At 40.9% G+C, this 22,071-nt stretch overlaps 1 protein-coding gene across 5 annotated transcripts in view; it reads left to right on the top strand.

Annotated features, from left to right (window-relative positions):
* CAMTA1 (calmodulin binding transcription activator 1) overlaps positions 1-22,071 on the top strand; it is a 680,765-nt gene that overhangs the window by 6,549 nt on the left and 652,145 nt on the right. For all 5 annotated transcript variants that reach the window (XM_077931429.1, XM_028740501.2, XM_028740502.2 and 2 more), the window contains exon 2: positions 10,354-10,472. In XM_077931429.1, coding sequence (XP_077787555.1) covers positions 10,354-10,472 — 119 coding nt within the window. The remainder of the gene's footprint in view (positions 1-10,353; positions 10,473-22,071) is intronic.

Here is a 22,071-nt window from a genome sequence, read left to right as displayed (position 1 = left end):
CCTTTACAGTAGCTCAGATTGTTCTAGACATCCTGACATTAACTTGTTTTCCACTTAGTAAATATTTATTGGAATTTTAGTGAGCTGGCCTGTGGGTGGCCTTTCTCTCTCTTTCTTGGAGGGGGGGAACGGCAAAAATTCTTTTTTGCTTTGCTTAATCACATGATACTTAACCTCTGTCAAAAGTATAAAGGGAGCCATTTCTCTCCTTTAATGATTGTACAAAGACAAGTATTTCACTAGTGGTTTATAATTGGAGATGCTGTTCCGGTTAACTTATAAAACTTAATGTTTAATAATCTCTGGACTTAACTGCGTGTGAAATCAAGTGGGCTGACCATTCTCAGGTCTGAGACTCTGACTGTATTTTGTAAGCCATTGATGCACTCCCTAAGGCACCATGGATGAAGTGGAATCATGTTTATCCATTTGTATTGAAGGGTGGCTGCCTCTTAACTGTTCTCTGCCACCCACAACAGGGGGAATAAATGACAAGGGAAGGGTGTCATTCTCAGTGGAGGGTTTTAGGGATGTTCTTGTAGTACAAGAGTCTTGCCGCTGTTGTGAGAATGGTTTGAAAGTATGGTTGTTAAATTGTTTTCACCCCTTAGTATTTCTGTCCAGAGTGCTGTACTGTATGGCCTGGTGGCTCACTTGGGGTGATGTACTTCCTGGGGGCGATAATGTTACCAGAACACAAGCATGGAGAAGTAGTCGTCTCCACCAGGGCAGATAATTCAGCATTTAAAACTCATTTCTCAAACTGCCAGCCATATTTCTGGAGTCAAAAAAGTGTGTGTGGATTTTGAAGTGTTAAGTATTCAAGTGAATATTTATAGCAAGGCATAGAATGGGGTTGGGGGGGGGGACCATGAACAGATTAGTTAACAGGTGAACGCAGATAGCTGTGCTAAGTGGATTCTCTATTGTATAGATTTGAAATAGCTTCTTGCTGAGCTGCTTCTTGGTAAAATCGAGCATTTAATTTGAAAAATGAAGACCTTTGTGGAGTGTTAAAGCTAAGGGAAAATGTAGCCTGTGCCTATAGTTTAGGACTGGCAGTTATAAAACTTAATCTTTAGCGGGCTGGGGATTGGAACGGCATCTGATGATGTCTCTTGCAGAACATAGACATGTTATGATCTGGTTTTAAAGAAAAGCATGTTGTTTTTTGTGTAAAAAAACCTCTCTGTCCAAAGGTCTTGCTCGTGTTGGAGTTTGGACTTTGAAGGGCATTTCCTGTGGCCATCTACTTTGATTCTCTTGCTTGTAAAATGTACTGCATGACGGCGGTAGCTGCTGTTGAAGAACTGTTCTGGTTTTATTGACCAACCATAGGCTGGGGGCAGCAAATCATCAACAGAAAGATCTCTGCTGTGGAATTTGCTATTAGTTCAGCTGGAAGCCTTAGCTGCCCCTGAGGTTTTCATACATGACTGGAATGGGAGCAGGGCGTTCAGCGTTTAAGCAACAAATGGCTGTTCTGGAATAGGGTTCACTTTAAAAATGAAATTGTGCCCCCTGTTAAATTCACAGATTTTCAACACTTGTAGAAATATTAAGTAACCTCTAATTTTAAACTGATGGCTTCATCTAGAAGTGGACACAGATCAATTTTTGAGTATATTTAGAAATGTTACAAAATTAAAGGTTTAGTAAATAGGGTTGTAAACTTGGACTGGCAACTTTCCCCCAGGTTTTTTTTTAATGGAATGTGACTTTCGCTTTGCATTTTGATGCCTAGGAAACTGGGAAATACTGTAGTTGATAGTCCAGTCAGGTTTTGTCTTTTGGCTCCAGGCCCCGACAAAGATGCAAGGAAGCTTCTTGGTTCCAAAAGGTCACTGTAGGGAAAAGAACTGGAGAATTTCTGTGACCCATTGATTTGTTCCAATATATCATTTTGAAATAACTGCAAGTGTATGCGTGTGTGTGTGTTTGTGTGGAAAGGACAAGTTCTTTGCTAGTGATTATCAGGAATCAAATGGGAATGAAAATAAGAGGATACAGGTCTGTAAGGCTATTCTCTCCTGAGACCGGTATTATTTGGCCTAGTGCGACTGCGTTTGAAATATGGGTTACTGTTCTGGTTGCTTCATCTCAAAAATGATAACTGCTCTTTCCCATTTTTTTCAAAAGGCAACCAATGCAATCAAAAGGTTTCAAGCACCTTTACTATGGGCAAAATATCTGGGGCTTTTTAGTTTAGAAGAAAAATGACTAAAAGGGGAATAATGGTTTTTAAAAGTATGTAAAATGTAGAGAAAGTGCAGATATATTTTTGTCCTAACTTGTAATACTAGAGCTTTGGGTTATCTAATAACTCAATGGCGGGAGATTAAAAACAGTCACAGGAAAAGCAGTTCACACACACAGGAAGGCATAATAATGGTATGAAATTCAGTTGTGTGAGCCACAAGATGTGGTGATGGCCATGGACTGATATTGTAGAAAAAGGCATGGGGTTAGAGAAATTCTGGGAGATGAAAGATGGTCTTAATGGTTCTTCAGAGTGAAATTTTGAATCATATAATCTACAAAAAATGCGTCAAATACCTTTAATTAATTGGCACCTAGTTTCCCATATTCATTTGATGCTTTTTAAAGTTTTGTTTATTAAATATAGATGTGCAATCTAAATTTTATCTGTTCTATAATAATCTAAAGTTTCCTATAGCTAAATATATTTGGAGTGAAATATTTGATTAGGAAAAACATTTGAAGCACAATTACGGTGCAATCCTAGACAAGTGTACTTGGACAGAAGTCTCACTGAATTATTGGGACTTAGTCCAAGCTAAGTATGTATAGGTTTGCAGCCTTAATGTGGTTTCAGTGTTTAAACAAATCCAAAGCTTTCCCTGGAAATTATTTTTATTGCCATTCTTGTAAAGACATGACTATTCAGCAGCATGCACTTCCCTTGTATCATTTAAGAAGAAAATAACAAGGCATTTAAACCTATTAATAAGCTAGTTTCAATCTGCCCAAAGACCCACGTATTGAATATTTTCCAGGTAAAGTCATCTGAGAAAGTAATTAAAATGTTGAAATTGCCCAAATGCAGTGGCATTCTATCTACTCATTAGATTAATCATTAAGAAATTATGCATTTCTAGAACTGGGAAAAAATTGTGTGGAAATAGAAATGGACATTTTCCTGCTCTGCTTCACTGGTTATTCTCTCTAACTGTTGAATGGAGTCTCCAGGATTGGAAACAACGGGCTTCTGAATACCTGAAAATACTGAAAATACATAATATTGTACAGTGGTACCTCTGGATGCGAACGGGATCCATTCTGGAGCCCCGTTCACATCCTGAAGCGAACACAACCTGCGTCCGTGGGTCGCGATTCGCCGCTTCTGTCCATGCGCTTGACATCATTTTGAGTCCCTGCACGAGCGGTGAAACCCAGAAGTAACGGACTCCATTACTTCCGGGTCGCCGCGGAGCACAACCCGAAAATGCTTAACCCGAAGCTACTTCAACCCAAGGTATGACTGTAGTTGATCTTGTGTGTTGTTTAGTGACTTCCTGGAAGCAGGAGGTTGGTTTGCTGGAGCGAAAGCCATTGGGGAATGAGGGTGTTGTCCCTGGGCTTCTCCCCCTCACATCTTCTTTTCATGCTATGTGTAGTTACATTCTTCCTGCTCTTTTCTTGAAATAGACTACAGCTGCTGATTATATCTTGGTTATGAAGAAGTCTTTCCTAAACATGCTGCCTGAGGCAAGGGAGTTATAGTCAAAAACATCTATGGGCACCAGCTTGGGGAAGCATTGGCAGAGTTTCTTGGTAGGGCATCTACTACCTTACAATGTGAAAGTTGTATTGTTGGAATATATATTTTTTATACAGTTGTACCTTAGAAGTTGAATGGAGTCGTTCGACTTCCAAAACGTTTGGAAACCAAAGTGCGGCTTCTGATTGGCTGCAGGAAGTTCCTGCAGCCAATTGGAAGCCACGGAAGCCCCGTTGGATGTTCGGGTTCCAAAGAACGTTCGCAAACCAGAACACTCACTTCTGGGTTTGCGGCGTTTGGGAGCCAAAATGTTCGACTTGCAAGGCGTTTGGGATCCAAGGTACAACTGTACAGAGGTTTTTTTTAATTTCAGTACAGGTAACTACTTTTTCTTGTTGCAATTTTGTTCCTACACTTGTAGATTCTTATCTCTTACTACTTTAGCTTTTACAATAATTATGGAAAAGACAAGTCCCCTGTAAAAGGCGAGAAAACAATTTTGCAGGCTTTGAAAAACGACTGCCTGGAAGCAAACCTAAATGGTACAAATGCATCCGCTCCAGGGCTTGTACAAAAAAGGCCAGCTAGGCTGCGTGGAGCTGGAAACTGCCCTGGCGTGTATTGCTGCTTTGTTCAGTTTTCAAGCACATGTTGAGCTTGCAGTCTGTCACCCAGATGGCTATTTTTAGCACTACTACTGCCGCTTTCAGAATTTCTCCCTCCCTCCCCCCTTTCCACTAAACCTTCTTGTTAAATAATATTCTTAGATGTATTTGATCTTACTTGGCGATTTGAGCCTGGCTTCAAACCTGTGCAGTTCATTTTATGCATTTCGTCTTCACTCTGCTTTCTCATGGATAAACTGAATGGGACTTAAGAGATAGCAGCTTGAGAATGTACATCATCATCATCATCATCATCATCATCATCTGGATTTCTTACACACCCTTCACCCTGAGGTCTCAGGGTTGTATGGCAGTGCAACATTAGAAGCAGTTAAAGCAGCTTAAAATCAAAAGAATTTGGTGATATATATGTCGAAGGCTGGGGCAAAGAGGTGAATTTTCAGCATACAATAAAACCTATATACTGAAGTGCAATAGGGACGCGGGTGGCGCTTTGGGTTAAACCACAGAGCCTAGGACTTGCCGATCAGAAGGTCGGTGGTTCGAATCCCCGTGACGGGGTGAGCTCCCGTTGCTCGGTCCCTGCTCCTGCCAACCTAGCAGTTTGAAAGCACGTCAAAAGTGCAAGTAGATAAATAGGTACCGCTCCGGCGGGAAGGTAAACAGCGTTTCCGTGCGCTGCTCTGGTTCGCCAGAAGCGGCTTAGTCATGCTGGCCACATGACCTGGAAGCTGTATGCCAGCTCCCTCGGCCAATAAAGCGAGATGAGCAGCGCAACCCCAGAGTCGGCCATGACTGGACCTAATGGTCAGGGGTCTCTTTACCTTTACTGAAGATGCACCTCTGTGGGGAGGGAATTCTACAACTTAGGGAATGCCACAGGGGATGTTCTCTCTTGGGCCAGCACCCCTCAAACTTTTGTGGGTGGTATGACTACCCAAGAGGGCCCACACTCTCGAGATGGTCTATATAGGAAAGTAGGTAGCCTGTTCAGATATTTGTGGCCTGTAGTGTTTGGTGAAGTATGGCCTCGGTGCTGCTGTGCTCTCTCTCTCCGCGTCCCCCCCCCCCCGCCTCGTACAGATCCACCTAAGTCAACTGGGAGACGAAAGTGAACAGAGAAGTAGCATAGTTTGAATAGGTAGTAGCAGTTAGCTGCATGAGAGTAATTGCATTGAGGAGTTCTGTCATCACATTATTATGTAGTGAGAACTTGATGGGAGTAATCAGCTTGTTTGTGATCCAGAAGAACTGTGTGCAGGGTAAATAAATGACAAGATGTTCAGTCCAAAATATTACTTTTCCAAGCTTCAGGAGAAATGTCTTGAATTGGATAATCATACTGCAGTATGTCTCCAATGACATCTTTATTTCCTCTCTCAAAAATACTTCCCTGAACTCTAAAATTGCTTAGAGGCATAATCTAGTGATTCTGCCAAAGAGCAGTAACATCATTAAATACTTTTCACTGTTTGCATTCATATCCTGGCTGTTGAATTTGTTGGGAGTATACCTGCCCACCGCCTGATCTTGTGTGGCAGATTGTTTAGTTCTAAAGCAGAGGTTCCCTGCAAGCCTCATTCTGGTGGTTCACAGTATGCCCGTATTAAATAATTGTATTGAACTTTAATTGTATTTTTATTGCTGCTTTTAATTCTTATTGTGTATATTATTGTATTACAATATGTATTCTTTGGAAGGTATACAATAAAATACAACATAAGAAATAAAAGAAGCAGTAAAATGCACTTGGAAATAATCCAGCACAGTGCATTACAGTTGCTGCAATAGGCAGAAAAATCATTTAAGTAGTCCTCCAATACAATCAGCAATTTTTAAGTGGAGAAAAAAAGTTTGAGAACTACTGTTCTAAAACATAACGATTACCTTTTTGTGCCCTAATCTTGAGTGTGTTGAAATTACAAGGGCAGGAAAAGACTTGACCCGACACAGCTGTTTGTCAGTGTTGCGAAGAACAGCCAAGCAGTGCAAGCATGTTGCTTTTGAATAGTTGGAATAGGCTGTAGGTAGAACAAGACTGCATGTTCTGTGCATTTGTTTTATATTTGTAAACCAGTTAGAAGCCATTTTGGCATATAAGTGGTATATAAATTAATAAATGATGACGATATTATAAACATGTGTAAATATCTGCAGTCACAGTGGCCAGTATAATACTCTTAGGGATTTGTTCTTGTGTCCTTGGTTCTTTGTAGGATGGAGAGGTGGAATATAAATACAGTATGTTAAATGAAGTATTTTGAACCCGAATGGAAGGTCTGTTTTATGGGACCCTTTGGCGGGGGATGTACATTGCAAACAGCAAAAAGTTATTTGCACCAAAGCTTTGATAGTTAAAGGCCTACAGTTCCAAATCTATTGGATCACCAAATATGTAAGAACTGGTAAAAAAAGAGAGAGGGGTATGTGTATCTGTATATAGAGGAAGGGAGGGAGGCATGATTTGTTTGCTGTTGTATGTTTCAAATTTTTATTGTCTATGTTGCCTTCTTTGGGAGGATGAAGTGCAAGGAATGTGAATGAGGCTATAAAACCACCAAGACTTTATAGAGTGTAATTAATTCAGAATCCTTTATGGACTTTTATTGGTTGGCCTTCTCTCCCTTCCCTCAGTTACCTTTAAGACTTTTAAGATTTTTGTACCATGGAGTTTAGATGATTACTTTGCAGAACTTGGACTGCTGTCCAGTCCAATTTTCCAGTTTTTGAGTCCCACTGAGTTCAGTTAGTAATTCCTAAGTTTTGGCTTAGTGTACTACACCCAAGACACACACGAACGATGCCTTACCTGAATATGTAGCCACTTTGTTATTTTGTCACGGGGAATTTTTTTCTGCTTGAGCCGTATTGATTTTTTATTTATTTATTTATTTTATGACGTGGAGCTCTTGTTCCTAATACTGAATTCAGTTGTGGTCTGCCACTTGCTGCTCCATGTTCTTGCCTCCTTTGCCCCAATTTTTGCATTTGTCCACTGTGCACATGAAATGAATAGTTCAGTGTATAAAGTGTGGCAGTTTGGGTCTTAGCTCTATTTTACCCTTCCAGTCAATGTGAAGTTTGTATGGTTCAAGAAATGGATAAGAGGCCTTCACTGGTTTGGTCCTTCATGAGGGTTGTTGGCTGTGCAGGTCTCAAGAGAAGACTCAGGATTCACCAGCTGACCATTGGTTCTTGCTGAAAGTCCTGTGATAAGCTTTGAAGCTCTGACAATCAGCTGATCAGCAGTGCATGCAATCCCCCTTTTGGCCTAGTGCAACTTCAGCTGCCCACAGCTGATGCACATGGCTTTTTCAAAATGGCCTTGTGGGTCAGATGAGGAAGTCTGGCTGGTCTAATTAATTCTGCAAGCTGGAGGTTCCCTGCCCCTTCCTGAAGCGATAAAAAGTTGATAGTTCTTGTAGGGACACGGATCCCATTCGCATCCAGAGGTACCACTGTATATCCAGACCAAAGGCTCCATATTTTGGTTTGTACTAAGCAGTGACTCCAGTTGCTGAAAGTTGATAAGAATAAAATGACGCATGATCTCCATGTCTTAACAGTTTCTTTACTCTGGCATCAGAACATGTGTAACCCAACAGTACTTCCTTTTCTCTCCCTTTTTATGTTACGTAGATGCTTCAAAGGGGAGCAGCTTTGCTTGATGTTCTGTCATGCAAGCAGCAACTTAGTGTGAATTTGAAAGAATGAAAAGACAGTTTAGATCTGAATGCCAGATCTTTGCTTTAAATAAGGAGAATGATAAAATCGAGAGGCTTCATTTCTGTAATTTTGGTGTTCACTGTAGACTTAGTTCATCAAGGCAGCATGCATAGTCCTTCCCTCTCCATCCCCACCCCTATTTTATCCTCCTAACAACCCTCTGAGGTAGGTTAGGCTTAGAGTTGGTGACTGGTCCGAGTCACCCAGTGAGCTTTCATGGCTTAAAGGGGATTTCAACTTGGGTCTCCCCAGTTCTAGACTGACAACTGCTATACCACACTGATCCCTGAGTAAAGCTTCCCTGTCTGTCTTGACCTGGTTCTGCTTCGTGCCTGAGCTTAAACATTTTATAGTACTTTTTTGTCTGGTGAAGCTGATAGATGCTAATAATACAAGTCTTTCTTGAGGACTGTATTTTAGACCATGCACATTATTCCTTGTGTAAGACTGAAAGTAGAAAAACATTTGGAAATGTCAGTGGAAGATAATCTACTTTGCAATAGGATAAGATGTTATTTCTATGTCCGTCTGCCCCCCTCTTTTCTGCAAATTAAATGCAGCCTATATGAATAGCCGTTTGTTACCTACACCTTATTTTAGGCCTGGATGTGGTATTCTAACAAATCCTCAGATGTGCTCAATGCACACAACTAAGGCTGATAGTAGAATAATTCACTGCTAGTTTGCTTGTACTGCATCTATGTTTTCCTTTTTGTTATCCAAACTTCTTTTGCTTTTGCTTTCAGATCTTTGATTATACAAACATACATGCTGAAAAATCTGGAGAGAGGGCCATATTTATTTTTAACTGGTATAAGCTTTTTTTTTTTTTACAGCACCTTGGACAGTACATGCTGTAGAGTAATCATAAGAATTTCAGTTGAGAAGAACAAACCCTCCCCACAGCTGTGCAGTCTTCCTGTCTATCATGACTTGGGTTTGGTCTCCATGTAGGCGGCCATGCTCCAGCTCACTCTAGACATATGGGAGGCTTTGTGGTTTAGTAGCCGTTCAATAGCTATTGTGTTGCTTCAGGAGACTATAGCAGTTTGCAATGGCCAGGCCTCTGTCCTTTTGTATGTGAGGATTGGGATGCTATGGTTATATGGTTCATGCAGTGATCCAGAGCAGGAAAAAAATTCTGGTCCTATGCTTTCCCATGGAAACGTATTCATTTCTCAAAATGTGTTGTTGAATAAAATGAATCAGTAGCACAGTGGCCTAGGTCACATGTCACTTTAAAGCATAGTTAAAAACAAGCTGTTGCTTAATGAAGGCAAGCAATGTGCTGGTGCATTTACTCCCCCTATTCCTGCCTTCGTTGCATTGGGAGGGAAATAAACCAGAAGCTGGCTCAGTGTTACTTGCAAACAAGTGCTCATGATCTGTTTCTCTCAAAACATACCACAAGCAGTAAGCCAAGAGCAAACCTTGGCTAATGAGATTCCAGTTGAATTTTCCAATTCATTCTGTTTTTCAAGTAACCTGTGACTGCTCCAATCATTTGCAGAAGTGTCAAGAGTTGTTGTGGTATTACTGAACCATACATGATCTCTTATACTGACCTGACACTCTCAGCACTATTGAACTTGCCCTTCAACTGTCATACCTGATTTTTGTGTGTGTGTGGAGATAGTGAACAGAGAACATTATTTTGCATTATTTTCCGGTCTAGAACTGGAAGTTATTTGTTGTACTCTTTCTGGTTTGTGGTCAACCCTACACCAAACCCAGGACTCGGGCTCTATTGCTGTAATCTAGGACTATTCATGATTTAAAAAAAATTAAAATCCCCAAAAGGATTGTAGTTTAAAATTACCTCTTTAGCTCTCCCTTGTATAGAAGGCATACTGGGGTACTGGGAATGTCTTCTGTAGAAGTGGCAGCAGAGATTGGATTTGCTGTTCTGACACTTCATTTAGTACCACTTGGGAACAAAGCTGCTGGCAGCTTGTGTGGTTGGTTTGGAAAGATGTCAGCTCATAAACATAGTCTCTGCTTGTGAGATCAAGGGACTATTATGTCTGTGGTACAAGCTTAGATTTGTAGTGGCTCATAGCCTTATGGTCACAAGTGGTATACGTAATGCGACAAGTTATGGAGATGAATTCTCTCTCTCTCTCTCTCTCTCTGTGTGTGTGTGTGTGTGTGTGTGAGAGAGAGAGAGAGAGAGAACTTGAACCTTTTGCATCAAAGAGGAGGAATAAGTTATAAGTCTTGTTTTCTGATGTATTGTATTTACTTTTTTCCTCTTTGTAGATGATCATGGAAACAGCAATGGAAGTCATGTAAAAATCTTTTTACCGAAAAAGCTGCTTGAATGTCTACCAAAATGTTCCAGTTTACCAAAAGAGAGGCACCGTTGGAACACTAACGAGGTAGATACATCCAATTTCTGTGTTTTTCACTGGCTGGATTGTTTAAATCATATCACATTGAAATCAAAATCTTGTTCAAAAAGGCTCTGCCACCATCAATTCAGAAAGGCTCTGCCACCATCCCCCTCCCCCGGCAAGAATTGTCAATCAAGTCATTGGAAACTTAGCATGAAGTTTGAATTGTTTGTGTTTTAAAAAACAAAGAGGCAGAATTTGTGGGCTCTGCTGCATGTGGCAGGTGTTGGCATTTGTTTGCATGTCTTGCATTTTGCTTCTCTCCAAGGTATAGTTAAGATCTGTGTGAATCTGATGTAAATGCTCTTACACTTGTCAGGAATTAATGAAGACATAGCTATGGTGCATCTTTGTCTCAAGTGTTAATTTGATAAAGACAGGAGGAAGATGATAAAACTTCCCAACAGCAGAACTGCTCTTGACCCTGCTTGCACAATAACTTCCCTGCTTTTCAAATTGCTTTAATATAGCATCCTCTTGACGGTATAAAGAATGAGATCTAGCCATGTATGAAACATTTGGTAATGTGCATAAAGGCTTTCAGAAATATTTAGTCTCTGAGGAATGTAGCATTCTCATGTCAATTTAAAAAAATCAAACCTTTTAAATTCCAAGATATAGTGGTCAAGTGTGGTTTGTTATAATGCAAAATATGTGAAGAGATGTGAACTCTATCCAAGCTCTTCTAAGTTCTTTGTTGACTTCTACAGAGTTAAGCACAGGCTTAAATCTCTGCTGATGAAATGGGTGGGTCTTTAAAGAGCATAATCTTTGTTTGGATTGTTCCTTGCATATCAAGTATTTCGGTGTAACTTTGGGCTGAGCACTGCGTTTAAGCAGTCATACTCTGCAAAGGTTCTACTTGCAGCTTGTAGAAAAGTATAGGTTTGTCAAGAATAAGTGGCTTGTAAGTAGTTGTGAATATATGCAACTAACAATCTGTGAGGGAAATGTATATTTGATAGTTAACTTGCTAGTTGTCAGAGTTGCTTCAATACCTTTATCTGGTAACTTATTTCAGAAGGTTTCATCATAAATTGGGGGCACCATCTAGCTTAAGTTCAATGCTCTTAACATTCCATTTATTTTAGTGGAAAATTTTAAGCATGTGTGCAGTCAATGGGATTTACTTGCCTTTGACAGGATTGTATCTGTGGTGTAGAACATGCACCTTCACAAGTGGGAAAAAGTGTTGATAGCAAAGTTATATTATCCTTGATTTCCCACTGTCTACCTTTCGTAACTTGTTTAGTATTTCATGGATTTTTTAAAAAAGCTTTTTGTGGTTCCTCAGTTCTGACATCTTAGGTGATAACTTCTGTTGGCTTTGTTGTAGTTTTACTTGCCTATTTGTCTTGCAGCCATGCACAATTGGACTCTGTCTCTGTAATTAGTAAAGCTTTTCCACGTAGTACTCTTGATGCCGTTTGCAAACCATTTTGAATATAATTAGAAAGTTCTGCAGCTTTTAGCGGATAAGTAAGAAAGAGAAAAGTCAATTCCTTCTAAAGGGAGTATCAAGCCTGTGGGCCAATATATTTTGGTCTTTCTCAAAAGCGTTTTCTCTGATTTTAACCAAATCTCTGGTCTTTTCAATTTCTGCTTTGAAGGATGTGAAAATAGCCAAGTGCCATTCATAAAAACTTGTGGGACTGGCTGCCACTGATTAGTTATTCATGATATGTTGATTCCTTAGGCCTAGAACTTCTACATAGACTGGAGATTTGAATTCCTGTTTGGGTTTAGGCAAGAAGCAGCTGAGTGAGAAGCAACAATAGTACCTCCTCAGTACAGTTAGATAGATATAGGGCAGGGATGGGAATGGGCCTGTGGTCCTCGATGTTGTTGGACTCTTTCCCCACATGAGCATCAGCCAGCATGGCATAGTGGGTGTTGTAGACCAACATCATCTGAAGGGTCACAGCCTCCCTGTCCCTAGTGTAAGGGCTGATCTTACTGTCATCCATACAGGATACCAATGAGGACCCCCCCCCCCAAGAGTAAGATACAGAAATGCTCTTGTAGGTTAAAGATTTCTGAAAGAGGGTTCTGTAACAAATGGAGCACTTAATGATTCTAAATCCTTTTTAAAGAGTGCGAGTATGTTTGGAATAATCATAGAAACAAAAGGTGCCCAGATACATTGCCAGCTGTAGCTCTTAAGATACAGCATGGTCCATGTCAATCGGTTTGAAGAATGGCTTCCATTCATTCCAGGAGGGTGGGGCATGATGAGAGAACAGCCTCTATTGGCTTGTGTACTGCTGGTCAGGGAGGGCTGGAGAAGGCCTCCAAGAGCCTGTGGACAGGAGTTGTATTAGCAGTTGTGTGGGAAAGATGGCACATTCTCTGTGTAAGCCATAGAACAAATTGCAATTGTGACCTATGCAGCAACTTGCTTTGTTCTTAGAATAGTGTTGATCACAAATGTGTGTTCTACTTTGAGTTATGCAGCATAAACAGTTGTATGATCAGGCACGAAATAAATTGTTGACTTTGCAGATGGTGCTCTTGAAGTTGAAGATGCGTCTTTATGGAGAGATTAAAGCAAATGGTTTCAAGTTCTTCAGAGCTGCAGTTTCATTTTTACTGTACTCTTTCTCAAAAAAAGAGCAGTTGCTCTTTTATCTTTGAGAATTCTTGGAGAACAGGTGAGGTCCCTACAGACTTGAGGTGGGCAAATATTGTTCCCATCTTCAAAATGGGGGGAAAGGAAGACCTAGGTAACTATTGGCCGGTGAGCTTGACATCGATACAAGGGAAGGTCCTAGTTAATCCAACAGTCAGCCTGTGAGCATTTAGAAAAGGGTGCTGTAAATACTAAGACCCAGCATGGGTTTCCCAAAAATAAGTCATGCCAGACCAATCTGATTTCCTTTTTTGATGGAATTACAAACTTAGTGGATCAGGGAAATGCCGTGGACATAGTGTATCTTGATTTCAGTAAGGCTTTTGACAAAGTGCCCCATGATATTCTTGTGAGGAAGCTGGTAAAATGTGGGTTGAGCGAGGCTTCAAGTTGCAAGATTCCAACTAAACATTCAGAAAAACTTTCTGACAGTAAGAGCTGTTCAGCGGTGAAACAGACTCCCACGAGAGGTGATGGACTCTCCTTCCTTGGAGGTTTTTAAGAAGAGGTTGGGTGTTCATCTGTCATGGATGCTTTAGCTGAGATTCCTGCATTGCAGGGGGTTGGACTAGATTCTATGGACTAGATCCAACTCGTAAGATTCTATGATTCTATGACCATAGAGCACATTTTCTTATCTGTAAAATAGACAGGACAGCTGTAGCACAGGGTGGTTCAGATCAAGTTCTGGAAGGAAGAGGGAAACTTGGAGGAAGGATAGTCTCAAACCTCCCATTTAGTAAAGTAACATCTGAAGTTGTGGGTGATGGGAAAGGTATACAGCCTCCTGATGAGGGATTTGCTATTAGTTTGTGGTGAGTCATTTAAAGTGTTTGGAAATAGGTAGTTGCCCAAATGCTGTCTCTTTTAAAATAAAAGTCATGGTGTCTGTTCTTGTCAGAAAAAACACTACTTGTTCATTTTTTCCCTTTCAAATTGGAGAAGGTAAATTATATCAGAAGTTAGTTTGATAATGTCATTGTGGCTTCACGTGGTTGAGACAGACTAATATACATTTGATGGTTGGTGGGAATAAAAGTTAAGGGTTTGTACAGCCATCATTGCTTAAGTTCGCTACCAATTAACTTCTCCAGCAGTATATGATGCATATCAATTTATATGCCTTTTAAAGAATTCCTGTTATACTCAGGCTAATACTGCTTTTATATGGCAGCGCCGCCTCTGGCTTCTTCAGCAAAGGAAGAGGGTGATCGCTCCATTAGTTGGGGTTGAAATTACAAACTACTCATACCACTTTCTTGCGATTCCCTAACACGTGTTCATACCACGGTGTGATTTTTGTCTGTACATGCAGTCTTTTTCTTGTGTGATTGGCTTCTATTGAGTTTTTGAGATTAGATTCAATTTTGATTTAATTTGTATGCTGCCTTTTCGTTAAAAATTGTACTTAAAGCAACTTTCGATATATGCACATCTCTGGAGAAGATGTTGAAAGGAACCATTCCCATTTGACCATCAAAGCTGTAGTGGTAAACAATGATGTGGGACAGAACTTTATTCTTCCATGGAAAAAATTTCCATTGCATAAGTTCATTAAGTAACAATGAATAAGTGTTAATAGCAAATACAATATTAGGCAATCATAGCTGTTTCAAAGCTATATTTAATGTCTTTGAGGTGATTATCCCTAGTAAGTATGTGAGAGAATATATATATTTGAAGTCAAATACTTGTGGTGTGTTGGGACAGAAGATTAACTTGGGGCACTTTTTAAGCTTTGTTCACTAAACTAAAGCAGATATGCTAAATGAGATCACCCTAGGGCTTCAGAAAAAAATTCTGATGCAAATTACCCCAATCTTCAATAAAATAAAATAAAATAAAATCCTGGGAAACCCCTATCACTAATGCCAAGGATTCAGTTTTGTAGCCACCATCTAGGAGGGGAAAATGAAATGGCCAGACACCTTCACTTTACTAGCTGAAACTTTCCCTTGCATCAAATTGTATTTGAAGAGGCCCTGCAGCTCTGTGCAAGCACAGGTCTTTGCCAGCTACTGGAAAACGTTTAGGGTTGGGCAGATGGGATGGACTTAAGTTGAAAGTTAGGGTAAACAAAGTAAGATTTGGAAGAATTTGGATTCTTTGCTTGATTAAAAGACAGCAGTGGCTGTTTCACTGATTTCACTGATATCCTTGAGAATTCTTTGAGAACAGGTAAGGTCCCTGCAAACCTGAAGTAGGCAAATGTTGTCCTCATTCAGAAATGGAAAAAGAGAAGACCTAGATAACTACTGAGCTGCTAACTTGATATTAATACCAGGAAAGGTTCTAGAACAGATTATTAAACAGCTGGTTTGTTAGCACTTAGAAAAGCATGCAGTGAATACTAAGAGCCAGCATGGGTTTCTTAAAAATAAGTCATGCCAGACTAATCTTATTACTTTTTAAATATTTATTTTTGATTTGATTTACTTTTTGATTTACAAGCATGTTGGATCAGTGGAATGCTATGGATGTAGTGTATCTTGATTTCAGTAAGGCTTTTGATAAAGTCTCACACAATATTCTTGCACAGAAGCTGGTGAACTGTGGGCTAGATGATGTTGCCGTTGGATGGCCATCTGTCATGGATTCTTTAGTTTAGATTCCTGCATTGCAGAGGGTTGGGCTGGATAACCCTTGGGGAATCCCTCTCATATCTCCAATTCTTTGACTTGTGGGTATAGGGTGGTTAATAATAATAATAATAATAATAATAATAATAATAATATGGTATTGGTAGCAAGTGAAAATGATGCCATGTTTCACAGGACATCAGTCAGGAACCTGACCCCTGTAAATTTCAAGGTTCACAATGTTCTTCTTAATTGTAACCAGCAAGAGATTTTGTTTTTGGAATGTTTGCAGGAAGCAAGGCTTCATCCTTACCTATAGTTAACTTGTAATATAGTTAATGATAGTTATAAGAGCGTTGGATGATTTGATTGGTTCATGAAATAGAGCATCTACAGTGGTTGGTGGACAATCTGTGCTGGCCAGGTTGGCTAACAAGCTTTCAGGGTGCATAGACATTTTTATTATGTGGGCTCACTCTTTTCAGGAACCAAATGCTAACATTTCTGAAATGCCCTTTTTGTGGGAGCAGCAAGACAAGCTTTGCAGTGTTCTCCTAGCCAATATTTATGAAGGGCTATGTCCATAAGCTGGCCTTTATAAGGGAAGCCAGCAAAGCAAGGTGGATACTGCCCAGCTCTGTTGATTTCAAAGTTGCTTTCTCTTGTCCTCACTGGAATGAGCAGATGCCTATTCCATTCTGGCAGCCTTCATGGTTTCCTCCCTCTAAGTGTTGTATAATGTAATGCCATTGTGATAAAAAGATACAGAACGTCAGTGCCAGAAGCTGTCAGTTTAATTGGGTCCCAACATTATTGTTTTTATTTGCAATGTAGTCCACACATTATTTTATATTGGAAGGAATTACTCTCATGAAGTTATACAGAGCAAACTCTTCCCTGGTGAAGTTTCCGAAATCTCTTTACACAGGGACTTCATGCCTCTTGGCTTCCACAGTGCCTTTCTGTCTTGGCAGAGTTCATTAAATTGACAGAAACTGAGGTTACCTGCTGTTAATCACAGGCGCAGCTGTCTGTTGTGAAGTTTAGAGCTGGAGTTACAGAATGTACTGTAGCAATCTCTGTTCTCCAAGAAACATCAAAGCCACAGACTTATGTGTTTTAGGAATAGGTTGTGTAAGCAGGCACATTTGCACATCTTTAGTTCAGCAGTACAAAAGACACCCTCCTATCAGTGGGCTGAACACCAAGCCAATTTGTACTGCACATGATAGAAAATGTTTTGGTAAAAATACACAGCTTCAGTATTCTGAGAAACATTTGACAGCCAAGTTCATTTTCTCCTTTTAGTTTCCTTCATGAGAGCACCTTAGTTATGACCTATAAGTCTTTCTGTAGTTTTCCATTGCCCTGTCTTGTAGCAACGTTCACACTTGCAGATTTCAGGCTTAATGTCCCCGGTCTGATATTTTGGTAAATTGCTTGTGCTGGTCATAGGGAGAAAGTTCTTTCCCTTGCTACAGCTGTCACCAGAGAAAAGAATTTAGAGGAGGGATGAAGACAAAACACCTGGCATAGTGCACAAACCTTGGCGGTGCCCCCCCCCCAAAAAAACCCCCCAAAAGTGCATGTGCTTTTCTAGGAATCCAGGCTGATGAAGCCAGTTGCATCTAAATCCAAAGTTACTGTGCCAGTCTCCCCCACCCTGATGACTGTGAATGCCATTCTGCTTTCTAAGCAGCTATGCAGCAGCCACTGTGTGCGAGAAGCCAAGATACTGATAGATCAGGAACCCCAGAGGAATTCAGGAGGAGAATTCTGCAGCAATACAGAGAATCACAAGTGAAGGTCAATATCTGCCTACTGCAATTCTTCTGTTTGTGAGCACCTTGCAGCCAGCCTGTCACAGTAGCTTTAGGTATTAATCAGTAGCAACCTCCCTGTTACAGAAAGCTACTGGCAGAGTGGCTTTCTCCCCCTTAGCTATCCTATAAGGTAGGCTGGCTATGAAACATCAGTCCATTTTTTTAAAGGGTGCCAACGCTGGTGTGTTCTAACTGCCCCTCAATGAGTCAGGTAAATAAAGTATTTTTCACATAGAAGGGTAGGTGAGTGGAAAGAGAAGCAATAGGCTGTCATGCTTGACTACTAATCTTAGTGAAACTAATTTGCTATATTCTGTAGTATCAAAATCAACTATTTCTACTTGGCCGAATGTACTGGGGTTGTCCCCACCCCCAAAAATGTAAAAGTAGCGATAACGTCTTAGGCCACAGTACAAAAATATGTTGTGAACAATCCTCTGATGTCCTTTGTATGGAATGTAAATGCAATGAGTTGAGTGCTTTGTGGTCAAGTAAGTTGCTTGTAATGTTTTGGCAGCCTATATAAGGAGGTCATCAAAATACATTTTCCTCTTGGGCTTGAGCCTTTGTATTACAAAGTGCTGTGCAGACATTATGAGGGTCAAACTGCCATTGAAAGCATAGCACTCTATCTTGAACATAGTACTTTTGCTTGGAATAGACTGTTGAGGTAATAGGTTCAAATCCTGTGTTTTGCTGTTCTCAGTATTTCACTAATCTGGGGTTTTGTTTCTGAGATAAGGTTGAGCTTTGGATGCCTCTGAAGCTCAGCCCAACTGCAGGGGTAATTTTCTACCCTCCCCAAGTCAACCTTGCCAAAGAGGGTAGGCCTGTTTTCATAGTCAATGAATGTATGAACCTCAGTCTCATAAACTAGTGCTGTACCCCTGAACACCTAATCTTTCACCTGAAATGTCAGCCAAAGCTTAGAGGTAGAGTTTACACTATGTATGTTCAAATCCTTGCATAGCTAATTAAAAGACAACAGAGTCCTACAATTTGGGTTTGGGGATATTAAGAATTACTGTTAGTCCAGTAGAGAACATATTCATAAGTTCTGACCACAGTAAATACCAGGATCTGGGTGTCATTGACATATAGCTGATACTGAAATCTCTTCTGGGATGTAGCCAGGATGCCTAAGGAAGGGAAAGAATAGCAGGATGGTAAGAATAAACATAAAGGGACCCCCAACTAAGAGCAGGAAAGCAGAGAAAGAGCTTTCCCTTGTGGAAACATTGAAAGAGCAGGCAAGAGAACTGGCTGAGGACGGAATCGTGGAGAGCTGGGGCATAAAGGGAGACAAGAGGGTGGGATAGGACTGAGGAGGGTATCAAAGTTGGAGAAGATGCTTCAAGAATTCCTGGTGTGGGTTGAAGAGGTGGTGTAGTCTTTTTTGGCTACACTATAAAACAGATGAGAAAGGTGCAAGGATGAATTGGTTGTGGATGAAATTGGCCACGTCTTTTGTTCTCCTCCAGAGGTGTTCACCCATGTGAGAACATGAATGGAGACAGCAGTGGGCCAGGGCTGGGAATGAGAGGAGTTAGTAGTCTCCTGGAAAGAAGGGCAGATATGTCTAGCTGCGGGCAGGATGGAATGAATTGAAAGTGTAAACAGCAGAGTCTGAGAAGGAGGCAAAGACAGCAGATGGAGAAGATCAGTGGATTGGAGGTCTTGGGAGGAGCAAGAGGCAAAATGTGGGGAGGTGGATGAAGGTATCAATCTGGCAGAGGGAATTTCACTACAGAAGCATTTGAGACTGAGTGGTTTTTGGTGAAGAGAAACTCAAGAGTGCCCTAGGCAGTGAATGAGGAGTCTGTCCAAAGCTGAAGAAAGACGAGGCCAAGAAGCAGCTGAGTCAGGGCGATAATCAACGTAAATGCTGAAGTCACCCAGAAGTGTTGTCCCAAACTCAGGTCATGCAGGTCACATGCCTTTGAGCCTTCAGATTCTATATCTGTGTAGGGACAGAGGGACAGTTGTGAAATTTTTGTTTGATTCTACACACATGCAATAAGACAAAGCAAGATCACTTACGGTAGTTGAAGACAAAATGGTCAGAACTTCCTAGAAGCAAAGGCTAGCAGTTATTCAGTGGAACGTTCTGCAGCATGTCAAGGACTGTAAATGTTCATAATTGATGGTTAACAGATAATAGTTTACACAATAATAAATGCCATGTATGCAACACCTTAGAGATTATGTCTAATTCTTGACCTTAAAATTCAGGTGTTTTGACCTGGTTATCTCAGGTTTTGTTTATAAGCCCATGAGTTTAATCTTAAGAGATTTTCCACTGCTGGAAGCAGCTTATATGTGGCAGATCAGCAACATAAAATAATCCAGAAAATGGGTGCATTAGGCTGATGCCTTCTTTTAAAAAAAACCAAAACCAAAAATAAAAAATTGAGAGCTTGTTCACCTGTTCATGTATTTCACTTATGCTGCATTTGATGTCTGGCAGCTTTATTGAGAAACATTTCTGCTTTTGAGAAAAGCGAAGGTTCTCTCTCTGATGTTATAGCAAGTCATTCCTTGATGTGCAGGGAAGCTTGAGTCATGCTTGTGAATATTGATGTGATGTTGACTTGCCCATAACAGACAACTATGTGTATATGTCCAGTGTGGAGGTGCAGTAGGTGCATCTGTAATGAAAGCAGACAGTTTCAGTCATGGCTGCGGTGCTCTTCTCCTCTTTCCTGAAATTCTGCTGAGTCATTTAGTACCCACTCCATGAGCTCCCTCCACCCCATACTTGTATTGTGCAAAACTGACTTGGCTACTCCACATTTTGCCTTTAAAAGAACCTTGAGGCAGAATTGAAATTTCTTCGTGCTGTGTTAAATTTACATAGTGCAGAATTTGCTGTTAATGTTGCCCTGCTGTATGTTTCTGCTAATGTTTACCAAATTAGCAAACGTTCCGAGTAGGCACAGTAATTTCACACGATTGAAAGGTTATAATTCTGGCTGATTTTTAAACAAACACATCGTACTAACTGTTGGGCTTCCAAAGAAGGTGATCAAAGCAGTGCTGTGTTTTCCTTAAACTGCTGCATGGAAGTAGCTTTCTTTTTTGCTGCTTTCCCCAGTCTTTATTATTATTATTATTATTTTAGCTATAGGTAATATCACCTAGTTAGAGTTCCCATATAACTTGCAACTTCTGCAGTTCTTTAAATGTTTTTGAAAAATATTTAAAAGAGCTGTTGAACGAATGAATAAATTTGAAATGCACACTACCTAATTGTTATAAATGAATATTTCAGAGGAGTTTGGGATGAAACTATATTGTTGGGAACCATGAAAAATGCCTCTAGACAGACCTTCAGTTCATCATTATTTAAGTGAAAAGGGATTGGTGCCATGCCGAGTCGGTGAAGAAGAGAGAGGAAAAACCTGCCAGGCCATGTCTGAATTATCTCCCCCTAACCCAGCAGGAGGCAGGGCAGGGTTTGAAGTGAGCAAACAAACCCTTAAGCAACTTTGGAAATACTTCTGGGCCCTTTCATTGAAAGGGCAGTAGGGAGTGACTGGCAGATCCTAATGGACTCCTCTATTGTGCTTAAAGCCAATTAATAGCATAGTTTACGAAAAGTAGCCAAGGTTACCATTTGAAGTGCAGATTCCTTAGCTGATGGGGCCAATAAATCTTCCAATCAGTCTACTGTGATAGGCTTTCATCACTTTCTCTTTCTGGGAAAACTGGAAGACTAATTTTAGACTTGCCAGTGGCCTGGACTCAGAAGTGAGAGATGATTAAGTTAGGACACTTTGCCTTTACGTACATGAAAAAAGAAGTGTTATTAATAAGGGCACCATAAAGTGCATGTGTGTGCACACTCCTGCCCCACAGCATTGTAAATTTAGTACAATTTACACAAAAGTTTGGGACTGCAGGTTTGGGCTGATGGTTGTCTGTTCATGGTTGCTCTATGCAGTGACAATATGCCCCTCGGTTCTCTTTTCTGTGGCCCTGGGGTTCTTGGAACAGAACTCAGAAATAACTGACTGGTAGATCTGGCTGGATAGCCTCAGAGAGAGAGAGAGAGAGAGCGCATGTGGAAACTGGCCTATCTATTTGTATTAACATTGTTCCATAGCTGCTGCGAAGGACGTCCTCCTTTATTTTTTTGAGACTCAAGACTTCAACTGCTTCATTCCACTGGGTTTCTATACCATATGTGTCCCATTAATGGGTTACAACCCATGGGTTACTACGCGGGTGGCGCTGTGGGTAAAACCTCAGCGCCTAGGACTTGCCGATCGCATGGTCGGCGGTTCGAATCCCCACGGCGGGGTGAGCTCCTGTCGTTCGGTCCCAGCTCCTGCCCACCTAGCAGTTCGAAAGCACGTCAAAGTACAAGTAGATAAATAGGTACCGCTTTATAGCGGGAAGGTAAACAGCGTTTCCATGTGCTGCGCTGGTGCTGGCTCGCCAGAGCAGCTTCGTCACACTGGCCACGTGACCCGGAAGTGTCTCCGGACAGCGCTGGCCCCCGGCCTCTTAAGCGAGATGGGCGTGCAACCCCAGAGTCGGACACGACTGGC

The sequence above is a fragment of the Podarcis muralis genome, chromosome 7 (assembly GCF_964188315.1).
Source record: "Podarcis muralis chromosome 7, rPodMur119.hap1.1, whole genome shotgun sequence".
NCBI classification, from domain to species: domain Eukaryota; kingdom Metazoa; phylum Chordata; class Lepidosauria; order Squamata; family Lacertidae; genus Podarcis; species Podarcis muralis.
Note: the sequence above shows the minus strand (reverse complement) of the source record. Positions and strands in the feature narration are given on the sequence as shown.